This window comes from Balearica regulorum, chromosome 5 (genome assembly GCF_011004875.1).
Source record: "Balearica regulorum gibbericeps isolate bBalReg1 chromosome 5, bBalReg1.pri, whole genome shotgun sequence".
In the NCBI taxonomy this organism is placed as follows: Eukaryota; Metazoa; Chordata; class Aves; order Gruiformes; family Gruidae; genus Balearica; species Balearica regulorum.
This window is the reverse complement of record NC_046188.1, coordinates 42,789,548-42,806,408: the sequence shown is the minus strand read 5'-3', so window position 1 is coordinate 42,806,408 and position 16,861 is coordinate 42,789,548. Positions and strand designations below refer to the sequence as shown.

The window sequence follows — 16,861 nt, the reverse complement described above, 5'->3', positions numbered from 1 at the left end:
ACCTTCTTGGCACAGCTAAGCCCATTTAGGGTGCGCTACCTACAGAGAAAGGAAACAAAAGGGTCCTTTCCACCCCTGTTTCTGCCATTGCTGGCACCCCAGCTCAGCTCCTTTGGAGATGGCAGCCAGCACGCTGGCTTCATGCAGAATTACGTGGTGCATACCTGTACTGAAGCACTTGCAGTGTTGCTTATGCTGGTGGGAAAGCCCTGATGAGTTACTCTGCTGGATGCAGGACTGTGCAGGAGCCTGCTGACCAGGATCCAAGTCAGAGACCTGAGCAAGAAAGAAGGTACTAGAGTGTTTCTACCCTAGAGGTACGCTGGGGGTTTTTTAGCATTTGATCCTGAGCTTTATGCTGTGGAGCAAGTCAGATCAACTAATCATAAGGATCCTCTCTAGCACTAAAGTAAGTGGCATTCATGTGGAATTGTGCAGGCCTGGTAATGGGCTTGGCTAGCTTCATCCAGCCTGGTGGGGTCCTTTGTGTTGGCAACAGTCTCCCAGGAACTCTGTGCTCTCACCATCATCTGAAAACATAGGTTGGTCAAGCAGCACTGCAATGCAGAAACAAGCCCAAACTGTACCAGGGCCAGGGAGTAGCACAGGTCCAGTACTGCACCATGGAGTGGGCTAGAGCAAGGCTTTAAAGGTGCCTTGAGTGGCTTTGGTAGGACATGCCATTTAATGAGATAGATTCACCCCCACCCCTAGGAGCTCAGCTTTGTTCACTGGTTTCAGGGAGTTTTAGGGTGCTTATTGTGCACATGACAGGATATGGCTCAGTGGGATGACTCACTCCCCATAAAGTTAATTCACACTTTCCTGCTATTTCCATTCACAGGTTCTTCTGTAAGCTGTAATGCTGGGAAGCTGCAAAGCTGGGAGCTGGCTCCAAATAATCCCACAGGTAGCTTTATATCCAGCAAACAGCAGACTGCACAGACAAAATTTTTCAGCGCTTGAGTAGTGTTTCACTACCAAGTTAAGTTAAATAAGGCTAATGACCGCCAGCCTAATGACAGAGCAGCATGCTGTTATTAAAGCTCCAAAAGCAAGTCCTACATGGGCTTGCCTCAGAGAGTGATAGAAGGGCCTCCTGACTGGTCCCAGGATCGTGTGGCTTCTGGGGAAGAGGCGCTGAAAGCCTTGGAAGTTTGCTACTCCATCCCCCTCCTTGCTACTTCACCACAAGTGGCTGCTGAAGGAGAGGAAAATTAACTGAGGCAACAGAATGCTCTTGGAAGGTTTCAGCTATGAGGGGATTTTTACCATTGCTAGTGGGGGTTAGGACATGGAGGGAGAAGTGGAGCAATTTCCCTCTTATGCTATTGTCAGTAAGATGGAGTAACTCGTCCTCCATCTTTAAGCCCAGCTTGCTGCACACTGACAAAATTACAAAACACAAACTGCAGACATTAAAAAAATTTATTTGAACAAATATTAGACACAATCACAGAAGAAGAAAGCAGCTCTCAGTACAGTTTCTTTTCCAGAAAGAAATAATCCCTGTTTCATACCAAGTTACTGCAGGACAACCCTTGCTCTCCCCAGCAGGAGGGGAGGCTGGTGCTCTTTCCACCCGTGGATTTGCCCCATAGGGGTATGGCGTGCTCCTTCGCAGGTCACACCATGGCCCTTGGTCTCACAGGCTAAAGAAATGCATAAAGACCCAACAGACAAACTGAACTAGTGATACAGCAAAGGTACCTGTACAGGTAGGAAATACACGCAGGGATGCATTGCTGAGAGCTTTGTTCAAGAAGTGGTGTCCTGCCTAGAGGCGTGTAGGACACGTCACTTCTAGCTACCGCCTGCCTTTGTACTCTGCATCTCTTAGGACTCCTCACTGGACCTGGATGGCATTTCAGCTGGGGGAATCCTTTCAATGTTCAGCTCACTTGGACACGCCATTCTTTTCAGGTCTCTAAGCCTTACCCTACAAACAGCTCAAGGCTGTGGGCCACTTCCCTTTGCAAGAAGACCTGCCCACCTCTTTCATCCTATGATACTACCCAGGGAGGGAGCAGGCTTCTCACATCCTGGGGACTACATGAACTGTGCCACAAAGAGAGATGGTTACGAGAGATGTTTGCAGGCATTTGTTTGGATCCAGAGCCATACTGTGTTCCTTGCATTTGGGTTTTTTTACAGGCCCACTGGCCCAGGTATGCTTGCTTTTGGTGCAGGGCAAACAATCCATAGCTATATCCCCTTCCATCACATTACTCCAGAGCACCCCCAAAGTGATGGGCCATAGCCAGATGCAGAGAACACCCTGAGTATCGAAAGCATTGCTTGACAGACCTGCCATGCTCTCTGCTACATAAACCAGAACGAAATGTCTCTGTGAAAGAAGTTTAAGAAATTGATGCAAGTTCTGTAATAAAATGTGAGTAGACTCACTGGGAAATTAATCCTCTGAGAAACAGGTGAGAGGGCAACGGAGCAAACATAGTGAATGTTTTTCTCTGGCAGGAACTTCATGGATTTCCTTTGCTTTTGATTTCAGCAGATCAAGCAGTGGCTTTTAAGAAAGGGAAGCACAACAGAAAGAAGCCCTGAGCCCTCCGTTCCTGTTCTGCAGCCTCAGGAAGAACAGTACCAGGTAAGTTCTGTTCTCCTGCATAGATCTGAAACTGAGGATTTTACTGACCAAGAGGAACTCTCTCTCCCTACAACCCCATCCTTTTGATTCAGAACTTAATGTATGGACAATATTACTTTGAAATTGAGATCACTAGGAAATTTTCCAGGTCCCTAGAAGATTCCCTGAATATTAGCATCTCAACCAAGTAGAAGCACACCTTTCATTTTACAATGTTCATTCTTCTTTCTTTCTCCATTTCTTCCTTCCTTACATCTTTTTCCTTTTTATTCCCTTCCTTTTCTTCCTTCTCTATTCGCCTTTGCTTACATACATGGCTCTCTATCTGCACTTCACCCCTTGGTAGCATTACAAACCTTTCGCTGACAGTTTGGTCTCTGCTAGACAAATAGAGCCACTCAGTGCTGCTGTTCACCCATTTTTTTCTCCCAAGCCACCACACACACAAAATGCCTTTCAAAATAGGTCCCCAAGTTCATGACTACCTCTTAAGATAGGGCTATAGCATTGGCACCCAGAGTGCAGAGTCCTCTTCAGAGAACATTTTGCTTAAAGAGTTACTGTAGCTCCCAGTGCATTTTCTCTTCAGCATTTTCTCTTTTCTTTAAGAAAAACCCTCTCAAGGGTACTCACAATACAGGGCCTTTAAGAAAGAGTGCTGCTTTTTCACAGCCAAGTGACTTCTACCTATTTTGGCAAGCAAAATCAGAGGGGGAACCCAAGTCTCGTGTTACACACTCGGCAGTCCATGTCTGACCACGTTGCAGTCACCCCCTGCCCTACTCTCTGCCAAGCCTGTAAAACAGCCAAAACATAGGCAGGCTTCCACAGTGCCTCACGTTTATTATGCTGCGGACTCCAAAAGTGTTAGCTTTGGACAGAAAACTGGTCATTTTGGACAATGTAAGGAACCTGCCTGTTCTGGGGTACTGAGTCTTGGTGTATTAAAGGCTCCCATTTGTCTGGGACACTACAGACATGTCCAGCAGGTACTTATAGCTGCCTGGACCATTCCACATCCCAGCACAATGGAAATAGAGTTCATATCTCCTAGGCATCTGATACTGTAACCCAGCAAGGGCCAGGTTTCCAAGCCTAACAGCTTATCATACCCTCCTTGCTGGGGCCATAGGAGCAGTCACTCCAAGAAGGTGCAGAGCCAATACTGGCATCAGGTGTTTCTTTCCCCCCCCGAAGCTCAAAGCAGCTTCAGACAAAGCAGAAGAACTTCTTCCAGCGGCACTTGGAGAGAGTTTTGATGCCTTTGGCAGTCATCTTCTTTTCCTGCCGTGCTTTGTGCTCAACACCACTGACAATGGCCATATCGAAAACTTCTTTGAGGTTCTTCTGGGTCAGTGCTGAGCATTCCAGGTAGGCTTCAGCCCGGATTTTGTCAGCTAGACCTTCTGCCTGAGGCCGGGGCACGGGCTTCACGTGGTAGCGATCCAGGCTGATGAGGACATTGACATCATCCCGCAAGTCTGCCTGCGTCCCCACTAGTAGCACCGGTGCCCGGGGGTTGTGAGTTCGTATCTCAGGGATCCATTTCTCAGTAATGTTTTGGAAGGAACTTGGGTTTACCACACTGAAGCAGACAAGGAAGACATCGGTGTCGGGGTAACAAAGCGAGCGCAAACAGTCAAAATCCTCCTGTAGAAAATGGAGGGGAAATATTAAAAAAGGCTTCACTGCACTGAACTCTTATGATGTTAACTAGGACAGCAACACCCTCAGAGGCAGGGCATCGTGCTAACTTTGTGGCCATGCCATGGTTCAGGCACAGGTTTCAGAGCCGAGGAAGTCTGTCATTCACCTGTCAGACTGCCATACTAGCAAATGGCTGATGCTGGACTAGTGCATTTCCTTTCTTCCCAGTTAAACACTGCCTTCCTCAAAAGCCTGCAAACAGTCCCTGTCCCTCAGGACCAGAGCTGACAGCTGCTTTGATAGAGCTTACCTGTCCAGCAGTGTCCCACAGTTGGATCCGGACTGGGGCTCCATCCACCAGGACCTGCACTGTAGCAGAAAGAGAATAAGGATGAGTCTAAGGGAGTTGTCCAGTATACACATGTACACTCATACTGGTTTTTCCCCAGAGCACTGGTTTGTATCCCACTGAACAGACTCGCCAAAGTCATTCAAGTCTGTCCTTGCTCAGCATCCTCCCCAGCCTCACCAAAACAGCTGAAGCTTGCACTGGGAACATTAAAAGACCTGCAGTAGACCTTCTGATTTGATTAGCCCTCAGGTGTTTTGGGCTCTTATCCAGTATTTTGAAAGAATAGTTCCATATTACTGGACAACTGCTTTTCTAGAGAAGTAGAGCCCTTAGCCAAACAGTGCCCTCAGAACAGCCTGTTGTTCTTCCACACCCCAAGAAAGCACATAAACACAAACTGAGAACTCCAGCAACTTGCTCCTAGCTTCTTGGCCCAGGGTGGAAGTTCAAAACAGTCTCCATTAAACAAGCTATTAGATTTTTCCCATCCAGGCCAGAAATATGGCCTTAAAAAAAAAAAAAAAAAAAAGAGAGAGAGAATGTTTCTATAACTGTCCCAGCTAAGGAAAAACAAAGACTTAAAACCAGCTTTGAAATGAAGAAGCCATTAAGGAAACAGTGATGAGTTTCCCCTTCAGAGACTATGCACACACTGAAAAACTGCTGAGTTACACAGGTAAGGTCTGCTCCCATTTCACTCCCTAATCACAGTAAGCCTTCATGTGGTAACAGCTGACTCAGACACTCAGACTGAGGGCTTGCAGGACCTCTGATGGAAATCTGGAATGAAACTGTTAGATGTTTCTAACACAGATACCACAGAGACTATCTAGGAACCAAGAAAAAGGAGAATAGGGGTTGGGGGAGCTGGAAATCACTTGAAAGTCCTGACAAGGTAGCTGGTGCTGTTCTCTGGTGAATACAGGCAGAGATCCTGGCTAAGGTGACAATGGCTGGCACTTGACACGAGCTAGCTAAACTCCCTTGCTGTCCCCAGGGAGAAGGTTTTATTGTCCTTTTTGTTAAAACAAAAAAACAAACCAAACAACCCCCCCCAAAAAAATCCACAAAACACCCCCCACACCCAGAAGCAGGATCAATATTCTGTGATTTTTTTTTAAAGTAATTAGCCAGGTGAGAAAAGTTACAGAAACAACTAACTTGGAGAGTTTAACACAAGCTCTGGGAGGAGAGAGCTCCTTCTTCCTGAAAGTAGTCTAGGGAGAAGGAGGGAGACACAGACAAAAGATGAACTGAACTTTGGTGGAAGACTGAGACTGAAGGAAAAACGAAGGGGTGGGTACATGCACCACAGTGCCGCTCCTCGCAGTGTATCTGAAAGTCATTGCTTCCTTGTGACTGGGAAGCGGTTGGGTTGTTACCATATCTTTGACCGAGAGGAGGAAGAGAAACCTGTTCCTGATCAAAGAACCTGCTAGATCCTGACTTGATCTTCAAGTCTCTGGGCATTTGCCTTTCTAGTATCTGGTTTCTTCTGTCTCACAAGTGCGTTGAGAGAAGGAATTAGCATCTCTGAAACGTTTTACAGTCTTCAGAAGAAAGGCACCATATATATTACCTGCTGCTCCAGTGCTTGCACAAGGTTTTTCATACCCGCTGCTAGCCTAAGCTATGCTAGCAACTCTGCGACAGCCCTCCAGATACCGCCCTCAGAAGGTACACACCCTCAGGATGAGGCTGGATTTCGGTACAATAGCGCAGGGGCCAGCAGAACAGGATGGACAGCCTGGTGGGGAAAGGGCACTGGGTACACGTTTCACTCAAGGCTGCTCTACCTGGCAGTGACACCCAGCAGGAAGCAGCACTCAGACAGATGTGGCTGGGTCACAGTTCCAGAGCCGTTCCCCTGATAACACAATACTTTCTCCTATCTTGTTATTGGCATTACAGTCTATTGACCAGAATTAGGGTTAGGATGTAAACTGCGAAGCTCAGTTCTGCCGGCAGTTTCAATTGCAGGTATTTCCCCAAGAGTGGGGAGAATTGGGCTGAAGTTTCTGAAATGGATCTTGAACTGTGCTCCGTGAATCCAGGGAGGGACTTTCTTCAAGTTTATCTAGGTTAAGAGTAGGGGTGGGAAAGGAAACTCCTCTATTCTCCCATTTCCTCCCAATAAGCAGAAAGTGAACTTTGGAAATTTTTAATGGTTTTGATTTCTGTTAGTTGCAAATGCTCTGCACCTCTGGAAGTCAGGCTTGGTACTTGGACATTCAGAGTGGGGCTAAACCCATGTGGAGCTATCTTCAAATCCCTTGCTGCTAATTGGGGTGTCTCTGAACTCATACTGCCTCCAACTTTCTGGATCATTTTACTATGGATTTGCCCTTTCCAAAACTGCAGAGGCTAATAACTATGGTAATGCCAAGCCTCTCTCAGCCCAAACTGTACACATCAGTGTAAAGGGAGCAGTGAGAGCAGTAATCTTTCCCTTGGAGGACTCGAGGGCTCCTTACATGGTTCCCAAAGGGCTGCTGGACCCTGAACAGCAGCGTGTTCCCAGTTCATTTCCTTCAAGGGCAGTGGAAGAGCTTGGAGAGAGTCAAGGCAAATCAACAGTTCCCAGTGTAAGAGTGAGCAACTGGGGGACATTCAGACAAACAAAACACTCCCTCTAAGTACCCCCGAGACTATGACACATTAGAAGTCTCATTCCTGGCCTGACTTGAGCCCGTCTCTAATCTACCGATCTATACTGTCATATACTGTTGTGTTTCTTTGTATCAGATGAAGATGAGAAATCTTTCAAAGGGCTTTGTACTTTCCTGGGGTTTATATTAGAAATTGGAGCCCAAAAGAAGCGGAGTGGAGAAGAACAAAGATGGCATTTACAAAAGTGGAAACTAATGAGAGCTCATCAGCTGACAGGGAAGGCAATTCTAGCCGGGCTCACAAAGCTCCGCAAGTTTTTGGCAACCTCTGTTCAATGCTAACTTCGGTGGACATGTGGGGAAAAGGATTTTTTTTTTGCTGAAAATCAGTTGAAGCTAGAAAGCCTACAGTACAATGCTGTGATATTTCTAAAGGTAAAAACCAACAACAAAAAGTTAAGTCCTTTTTCATTTACCGATAATAACACCACAAAACTAGGAAGGTGCCCGGTTTCATGGAACTTGCAAGGCAACTTGACACACGCCCTGTTGACACATAAAGCTGCAAACTGCAGGGCTTCCACCTGCTAAACTTCACTAAACACCTGAGGGACTCAGTCCGAGTTGCAGAAAACGCCCTTGGGCTTTATCCCCCCGCCAGGCTGTGCTCACCCTACACCCGCAAAGCCCCCCTCGGTGCGCAGCCCCGGCGGCAGCCCGTCTCACCGGGAGAGCCCACCCGCGTCCCGTGGACTGCGCCGGCCGCTTCTCCCGGGAACGCCGCGTCCCTGCGCCAGGCGGGGATCGTGTGTCTCCCCCCCTGCCGCCGCCGCTGCCCCCCTCACCCTGCCGAGGCACCGCGGAGCCCGGGCGAGCGCCTACCGGAGAAGGTGTCGAGGGCGGTGGGCTGGTACTCGTCGGGGTACCCGTTGGTGGTGTAGCTGACGACCAGGCTGGTCTTGCCCACGGCGCCATCGCCCACCAGCACGCACTTGATGCCCAGCTCCGGGCCGCTGCCCCGGGGGGGGCTGTGTCTCCGCAGGGCAGGCGAGTAGTCCAGGAGCTCCTGGGGGGGCATGACACTGGCACCGGGGGCTCGGCGGGGCTCAGCGCGGGGAGCGGCGCGGCGAGGCCGCTGCCATGCCCGATCAAGCGAGCTGCAGTCGGGGCTGCGCGCTGCCGTGCAGGGCCAGCTTCTCCGTCCCGCCTAGCACCGCTGCTCATCGCTACACCTGCCGCCCTGCGCCCAAAACCGGCCTCCATTTCCCTAGTCCCGCCCCGGCCCGCCCCGCCGGGAGGGCCCGGCCCGGCCGGCTCCTCCCGCCGCCGCCCCGCGGGCGACAGTCGCGGTGCTGCGTCCCCCCTCCGCCGCGATGACCCCCGGGCAGGCTTTGCTCTCGGGATTTCGGTAGGACACAAGTGCCCCACCGTACTCCATTTTGTGCACACACAGGGGAAAGCCGTGATCCGCCCCTCACCCCGTTTTCTTTTCAAAAGAAGCCGCGCTGAGGCATTTATTTCCACTCACCAGCAGCCCCACCTGGAGCATCTGTGATTCCTGGCATGACAGGAGTAAAATCGACAGAGCTGGTCAATATTGTGAGGGCTAACAGAAAACAAATGCCAGAAATACATCACATTTGTTAATTATGTGATTGCCATTGCTGAGTTCCTCTCACCCAGCCGAGCTGTTGCTACATGCTGGCAAAAGCCACAAAGCGTATTTTCCCAGCCGCATGGATACACACAGGGGTTCCTAATCTACTGCCCTTTTTCATATTCACCTCTGGTAGCTCACACACTACATGTGCCCTTGGTAGCCTTGGTAGGAGGTGGCTCCATCCCAGCCCTGGGGAATTCACTGCCTAAAGAAGTACAACTAAACAGAAGGGTGGGAGCACCCCACTTAAAAGCAGAGGCCACACTATCGCAGCAACCGTTGCACCCCAGTGTAACACCGTCAAGTGATTGAAAACAGTGGAGGGAAAGTATTCATGCATGCAATACCCAGTATTGCAACATCAGCTTTGAAAGTGGGGCTGTTTCCTAATGGAGGAGCTAAACTCTGGCTGTTGATGAATGCCACCAATTTTGTTAGGTGATGTCCTTCACCATACTCTCAGGAAGGGAGACCTGTGCTACAAGGAGATGTGTATTAGCAGTTCCTGAGCTTGTGTCTGACTGTGGTTTCCATTCACACTGAGAAGCTACCTAGGTGTTTCACCTATATTAATGCTAAACTTGAGAAGACATCTTTAAGTCAGACACAGTCTAAAATGCTTTTCCCCATGGCTGACAGGTCACAAGCACTGCAACCCCTCAGGTTCAAGAGTCTTGGCTGGACAAAGCATGTCCACTCTTTGGAGATAGCCCACAAGCTTTCTGGGAACAACAAGAAGGGGTTTTTTCTGCAGTTTTCTCCAGCAGTTTGCTTTAATCAACCTCTTCTGTGTTTTTGCTAGCAAACCTTAAATTTCTATAGCCACAAAAAAATGGAGATGGCATTATAAACTAGGCTGCTGCTAACACGTGTGCCAGAAAGTCTTGCTACAGCAACTGGCTGCTCACTCAAGTGACTGGCTTGCATTAGTTTGGCTTTTCCCAAGTGCCACGCTCTTCAGTGCTGGTCCAGAGCCAGGCAACAGCTGAACTGCTCCAGAAGAGGCAGAAAGCGCAGGGACAGGCGACACTCGGTAAGGCGTGAGGTGTGGCCGTGCCTCCAACCAGACTGGCAGGGACATGCTACACCGCAGCCGGGGCAGGCAGCATGGCAAGTGAGGATCTTCCGGAGGTTTTTCAGTGCATTTCAGGCACAGGCTGACATTCTGTGAACTGTGACATTTCCATCTAATTGGAAGATATGAATGTAAATGAGGGATTATTCACCAAATTATTCACTGCTAGCAAGTGTCAGCAGTAGCAGGGGGAAGAGATGGAGAGAAGCTGGCAGCTCTTGTTTCCTAGATGCTGTTTACTTGGGAATGGATGTCCCTCAGAAAGACACACTGTTGCCCCACTCCAAGGATTGGATCCGTTTTTCTCTTGTTCCCTCCCTAAAATCTCTTCCTTCAGTGGCTCTGTGCTTTTTCACTTGCAGTTTCTGACAGCCGTTGGTTGACACACGCTTAACTTGTGGATGAGCTTAAGTGATTTTTAATCTATATTTAAACTAAGCGATTAAGCAAACAAACAGGGCAGCTCCCACGGGTTCGTTTCTCAGGTCTTGCGTTGCTCCTGACAGAAGACGCAGGTTTAGTTGCACAATGTAGCGAGGAGTCAGACATTTTGGTTTTGCAAGATTTTTATACAGTTTTGTGGGGGGTTTTTTTGGTTTTTTTTTTTTTTTTTTCAGTGAAAGTCTGTCCCATTCCTAGAGCTGTTGAACTGACAGCCACGGGGACAGGCTCTGCACGGGGAGCAGGTAGAGCAGGAGAGCCCCGTTGCATGCTGCCTCCCTGACGTGCTCCTCTGCCAACATCGGCTCTCTGGCTGAGTGGGAAACACGCAGTCTGCAAGGCTATGCTTGGCCTGTCTCCCAGGAATTATAATTACTACCAATTATGACGGTATTCCTCATGATGTGAATTCCCATCCACTGGGAATTAAGCGCAGAAGATCAAACTCTTTTCAGGCAGACCAAATACAGATTTCAGGTACTGTTAGCATTCAGCTGTTATCCAGCTGGGCTGTTGTGCGTAGCTTCTTCAGTTAAACAGAAAAGCTGCTCCATTAGAGTATGCAGTGATTTACAGTGGAAAATCGATTTATGTATTTAGGCAGTGTATGTCACCACTGAACAATATACATCAGTACAAAGCCCTATTATTAAGAAAGCACTGTTATTTAGAGGAGACAATTCCTTTTCTCCCCATTTCTATTAATTATAGCCACCTTTCTCACTGGAGCTGTAGCAGGAGAAGTCCATCTATGGATTGAGTTAAAAACAGTAACTAAGCCAATTTGGATGAGGAGGAAACCAGGACTTGTCTCTTGTGGTGGGGGCAAAGCTGTGGATCAGCTCAAACTGTTCCTTACGCTCTCCTCTCTGAAGTGCAGTGTTACAATACTGGGAAATTGTGATGGTGGGATTTTTTTGCAGCTAGCAGTCCTGACTTTCACTGCCTCCTGAGCAATACTGCACCTCCGACAACATTGTATTCTGCCTCTCTGCTGATCTCATTTGTAACTTCGTAATTATGTGTGGCCACAGACCAATTTGCCTGAAAAGTCATAGAGTGGGAGCCACTATCATAGCCTTCTGCAAAGCCTTCTGAACTACTTGCAGCGCCTCAGAAAAAGCATTGCATGTTGTGGGAGTTGGCAGACCTCAGTTTTAAAAATAGCAGGGATCCCATCTTACCAAGGGAGAGAGAAAAATTTACCAGCCACCCTTAACATGGTAGTGAGCAAACCTGGCCTTCAGCTTTACCTGCGTTTGTACAAGTGGGCTGCGTATGTCAATACACTCCCTTTACAAACGATGCCCTTGGATCACATTTCTGAATCCTTTCACAGTGCTACTGTGAGGAAACATGAAACAATGAGAAATGGGCGGATGATGAGAACAGGCGACGATGCCATCACACACAGGGGCAGGTGGGTGGGGATCTGGATCGAGAGAGGGGTTAAACTGGAGGGCAGGTGCCAGAGCAAACCATGTCCCGTGATGTCAAGAGATACGCTGAAAAAGTCGAGATACAGCCGCTGCCCAGCCGATCGCCTTCATAATCGCAACCAACAAGACAATCAGCGCTGAGTCACCCGGCGTTTTGTCATGCACCTGAGTGTGCATCCTCCCTGGGAAAAATCAAGCGTAATTACCACTTAAAAGAAGTGACAGACAAAAGGATGAAGACAAGAGCCTGAGCCTGGTTTTCCCTTGTGGTGTACCTCGTCTAGTCACTGCAACCTGCAGGAAGTGATGTCAAATGCTTCTCCGTATCATTTTCTATCGACCTTGCAGAGGCAGAAATAGTCACAATGCACAAATCAGTGGAAAATCAGGCTTTGGCTATTAACGGGAAAATTACTACAGCTGAAATCAAAGGAGAAAGATCCTAGTATTTGCTTTCCCATATAGAGCTCTTGATTGATAGTAGCTCTGTAGTTTCTGAGTCCACAGCAATAAAAATACTTTACGATTCTATAGCAGCTAATGGGTATTTCTGGTGTGCACTGGAGATATGTGATTTTGTAATGCCCTTTAGGAAAATAAAGAAAGGAGAGAGATGACATTAGAATACAGCTTTCAGTATCCTGGCCTCTGAACTTCTTTATTCCTCTCTGGAAATGAAAGCAATGCCATGAGGGATGCACAGGTATGTTCTGGTTCATCTGCTCACTGCCACTCTAGTTAAATGCGGAGGCAAAGAGCTACAACAATAATCCTTTATTACATGTTAAGGTTACAGAATAATAAATAAAAATGAAATGGCAATGCCACTAGCTTCAAAAATATTTTCTTAAATGTTCCAAGGAAAGATAAGCACCTGTATTGTACTCAACCCCTTTCTCCAAGAGAAATTTATCTCCTATCTGAACGAGTCCTACCTCTCAGATGTTCTATAAATAGTTTAGAAGTATGTTGCCATCTGCTGGAGAAAGTCCATCTTGTAATAAATCCACTAATACATGTGAAAAAGTGGGCAAGGTTTAAGGCACTCAAAGCCCTTTCTTTGAAACAGCAACAGCAAACTTCAGACTAAGGATAGGTTGGGAGACAATGCTCTGAGTGTAATTTAATTATGTCAATCAATTAGACACTTCACGCGAAAAGAGGAGTTAACACTTAACTGGAAGGGTGAGGGAATTAGCAAGAGGAAGGTGATAAGGTTCATATCCCCCATGCAAAACAGGGAAAGGCAGGAAGTTAACAGTGAGGGGCTGGGTTGAAGAGGGAGTGCTAGGAAAACCGTAAAATGCTGTAAGACTATCTTCTTATCTCTGCCAAGTTACCAGTTTCAGTTCTCAAGCTTATCACTTCTAGTCCTTCCTTGAGGATCTGAACCCGAGGGATTACTCACAGAGTGTTGGTGATGGGATTAATTGCAGAGTGCTGGTGATGGGATTAGTCACAGGGTGCTGGTGAGGGGAAAAAGGTTTTCGCACTATAAAAAGCATGTTTCTGTCCTTTCTCTCTGGTGTGTGGATGCTCATTCTAGGGCTGATGGGTTACGCTCGGAGAGTTTCTATGAGGGCACTGAGTGTGCTTACTGAAGGGCAGCATGCTCTGGAGTGCACGTGTAGCATCTACAGATCTTGATAGTTCACTTGCGGGAAAACTTCTTAAGGTGTCAGAAGAGCTGTGGTAAGCAGGTCTGCCGTTGCTGCTCTGGCATAATACAATTCCACTGAGTGTTTGCTGGGCTGCAGGAAGCGAGTTTGGAGAGCTTGGGAGGTTAATGGTTAGGAGGTGGGCTCTGGCAAACTCATTTGGAGATTTGATCTCTTCCAGTGTAAATTATAATTGTTGTAAGTCTTCCCATGCAGGTTCCAGTTCAGGTTCTCATGGGTACCCATGATACCCATAGGTACGCAGCCACGGCACTTTCTTTTACTGTAGTAAATTTGTACATAGAATTCAAGCAGTCATTCAAAGACACTGTCCATGTCACTGGGGAAGTGTCCCTCTTGGGAGAAAGTCTCTTGATTGGGAGGGGGACATAGGTATCAGCAGCACTTTCCTCAGAGCAGGTACAGAAGTGTCTGAGAGCCTGGCTGTATATCACATCTTTGTTGGCACCTTATGGAGGCTGTTGCATTTGGGGAAATAGACACATTTGCCTATGGCTTTTATGAATGCAGTGAAGGAATATTCTATATCCAGTGAGGTGGAGTGATGATCAGTACCATGTCTGTAGTGGAAATCTGTGAGGAAGTCCAGAGTTTAATTCAAATTATAATTGTGTCACTAGGTTATCTCAGGGGCAGTTCAAGTCATTTAAATCTGAACTGCCTTTGTTCTGCCCTTACCTCTTCCCACAGCCACAACTTCCTGCCCTCTCTTCTGCACCAGCACTCGTGTTTGGATTGTGGATCATAGAGTCATCTGCTGCGGAGCAATGAACTGGCTCACTCTGCAGTCATACACACACTAATACTGGCACAAAGTATGGGCCGGACAGGGCAGCCGGGAGCGACAGAGACGTAGTCTTGTGGAAGCCCAGATTTAGACAGGCTTAATCTGCAGGGAATCTGGACCTTGAACACAGAATATGTTTGTCAATGCCATTATCTGGAATCTCTTCCTCAAGGCAGCTGAAGAGATTAGCATGTCATATAGCATCTAGATGTTGATAGCTATGTCCATAGCTTGGAGAAAGTGTTAACTGTTTAAGCCAAAAGTACTGCAAGCATGACCACAGCCATGCAAAACCAAGACCAGAATTTAGATTTCCAATACAAACGCATCACCGAAATCACTCACTCAATTCTCTCCCACAAGTCCCTCTTACAGACTTACACCACTGCTATGCACAAAATGCAATCATCTCATTCTCCACGCCCTCCTGGTGAATCAAAGAGCTGATAAATCCTTTGCCCGCAACCCTTGCTCTCCCCTTCTTTTCAGAATATGAAATCTGTGAATGCAGCACTGGGATATAATTATTGCACATGTTTGTAAATTAAATAATCACATGAGATGATAGTGCAGATGGACGGAGCAGGCTTGTGGGCCTGAATTAGCTTTAGGCTGATGTTTCATTTCCAAATAAGGTGAGGATCTGGCTTCCAATTTAACCACACTAAAATCAGACAAAGGTTTCTCATGAGATATCAGTCCTAACTGGCAATAATATCTGCCAGAATGAGAAAGAAAATCTCTTCCATTTCTGGACCAGACCAAGAAAAAAAAAATAGTATAAAGATATATCCTGATCTAGGCTTTGAATGGAAACACCCAATAGAGCTGGACACTGAAAAATTTGGCACAAATTTCAATTTAGCCTAATTTCCAGATATATTTTGAATTTATTTTCCCCTTACTAAATGTGACTAAAAAAAGTATAAGCATCATTGTTGAAGGCAACAGGGGGAGACCTCATGCACAAATATTTCATGCACAAGTATTTCTATTCTATTCTCATCTGAAATGAGGGGTCAAACTATGTTCACCCCTGTTACCTAAACATGAGGTGAAGCTGCAACTGATGCAGAGAAGGACCACTTGGATGCTCCAGGGAACTTAACTGCCACCTCTTTTTAAGAGGAAAGAAGCAAGAACATCTTGGTTTGGTAAATCCTGGATTTGGTACATCTGAAAGAAGGCTATGATTGGTGATGATTTTTGCAAAGGCAATTCATGCCCTAAAATGTCCTTTAAACTAAGGGACAGTGTTTGAACAAGAACAAATGTATTCAGACTAGCCACAGCTTACATTAGACTAGAAATTGGAGCTTGAAATCATGACAGTAATCGGCATTTGGAATGGGTATCAGCAGTCAGGGAATGAAATACCCACACTTTCAGACAGAGCTTGATGGGGATAAAGAAAGGACTATATGATGTGGTATCTACAAGGGCGGGAGAATGGATCAGATAGTCCAAGAAGTCCCTTCCTACCTCATTACCCTAAACCTAATGTAATTTGTGTGTACCTTTTGAGAAGCTGAAAGAGAACAGTTGCTGTTTATGATGATCAGGACGATTGGAGAGCAAAGGAATGTGGTTTTGTTGTTTTGGCTCAGAGCTGCCACATGAAGAGGGTAAACAGCAGAGGCTGGGGCTGGGTCTCGGCTCCTGCCAGTGCTTGCAGGCAGGCTGAGTCAGGAAGATCAATCTCATGTTTTTAGCAAAGCAGGCAGAGGTGACCCCCCGGAGGCCATGGGAGCCTCCAGGGACCCAGCGAGCGTGGGACCTGCATGTCTGGCCCAGTGTTGGGGAGAAGGCCTGAGGCTGAGCGACGCAGAATGGAGCCCTAGTTTATGGGAGCAAGGTGTTCAGTAACAGGGCAGGGAAAAAGGAGACATAACTTTCTCATTTGTGCAAAGTCAACCACACGCCATGGCTACCAGTGGTGCCTCACTGCCACCTGACGTGCAAGCGAAGTTTGGGAAGACCTCCTTTGCCTTGTAATGGATCCCTCTGTGCTGCAATCTGTCCTGTACTCTGTGTGACAGTATTTCCCTGTTCCTTCCAGAAAGTGTGGAAGATAAGATATAATATACCATATGTATATGTACATCTGTATTCATTTTATATAGGATGAAACCCAGAAGTGTTGTATGACAATAGTCTTCTCGTTAATGCCATTGTTATAAATTCTGCTGATTTAATCTAGAGGGTAAAGCTGTAAATAGCAATTGTTGGCATAATCAGAACAACAGCTTCAAAGTATTACTTAGTACTTCCAGCTCTGAAGTGCTACTTAGTGATACAGAAGCTGGGTCCAACACGCCGAGTCTAGAAAGCTGGGATAAACTTGCAGAGCAGATCTAACACAGTTCAAGCACAGCCTTACAATGGATCCCCATATGCTTTGCCACAATAGTTGTTTTAGCAACAAAGCCAAGATTTTACCATGCAGTGCTACAGAAGAATCATAACACAGAGTTTGTACAGGAGTGTTTAAAACCAGCCTATTACTGGTTGCAGTCACTAGGTACGTTTACTGTAAAGCATGCTGATGCACTGCCAGGTGAGCG

General features: G+C 47.0%; 1 protein-coding gene across 1 annotated transcript; it reads right to left on the bottom strand.

Moving 5' to 3' along the window:
* Nucleotides 1-1,409: 1,409 nt before the first annotated feature.
* On the bottom strand, nucleotides 1,410-8,438 carry RHOV (ras homolog family member V). Its single transcript, XM_075754487.1, has 3 exons — nucleotides 8,099-8,438; nucleotides 4,566-4,624; nucleotides 1,410-4,258 (listed from the first exon to the last, which is right to left on the bottom strand). Exons 1-3 carry the CDS (start codon nucleotides 8,292-8,294, stop codon nucleotides 3,818-3,820), a joined length of 696 nt encoding a protein of 231 aa, XP_075610602.1. The 5' UTR covers nucleotides 8,295-8,438; the 3' UTR covers nucleotides 1,410-3,817.
* Between the last annotated feature and the right edge of the window lie 8,423 nt (nucleotides 8,439-16,861).

Coding starts and splice junctions, on each gene's coding strand:
- RHOV (XM_075754487.1), bottom strand. CDS start 8,294: ATGCCCCCCCAGGAGCTCCTGGACTACTCGCCTGCCCTGCGGAGACAC. Junction 4,625..8,098: donor CGCCCTCGACACCTTCTCCG/GTAGGCGCTCGC, acceptor TTTCTGCTACAG/TGCAGGTCCTGGTGGATGGA. Junction 4,259..4,565: donor TGTGGGACACTGCTGGACAG/GTAAGCTCTATC, acceptor CATTTTCTACAG/GAGGATTTTGACTGTTTGCG.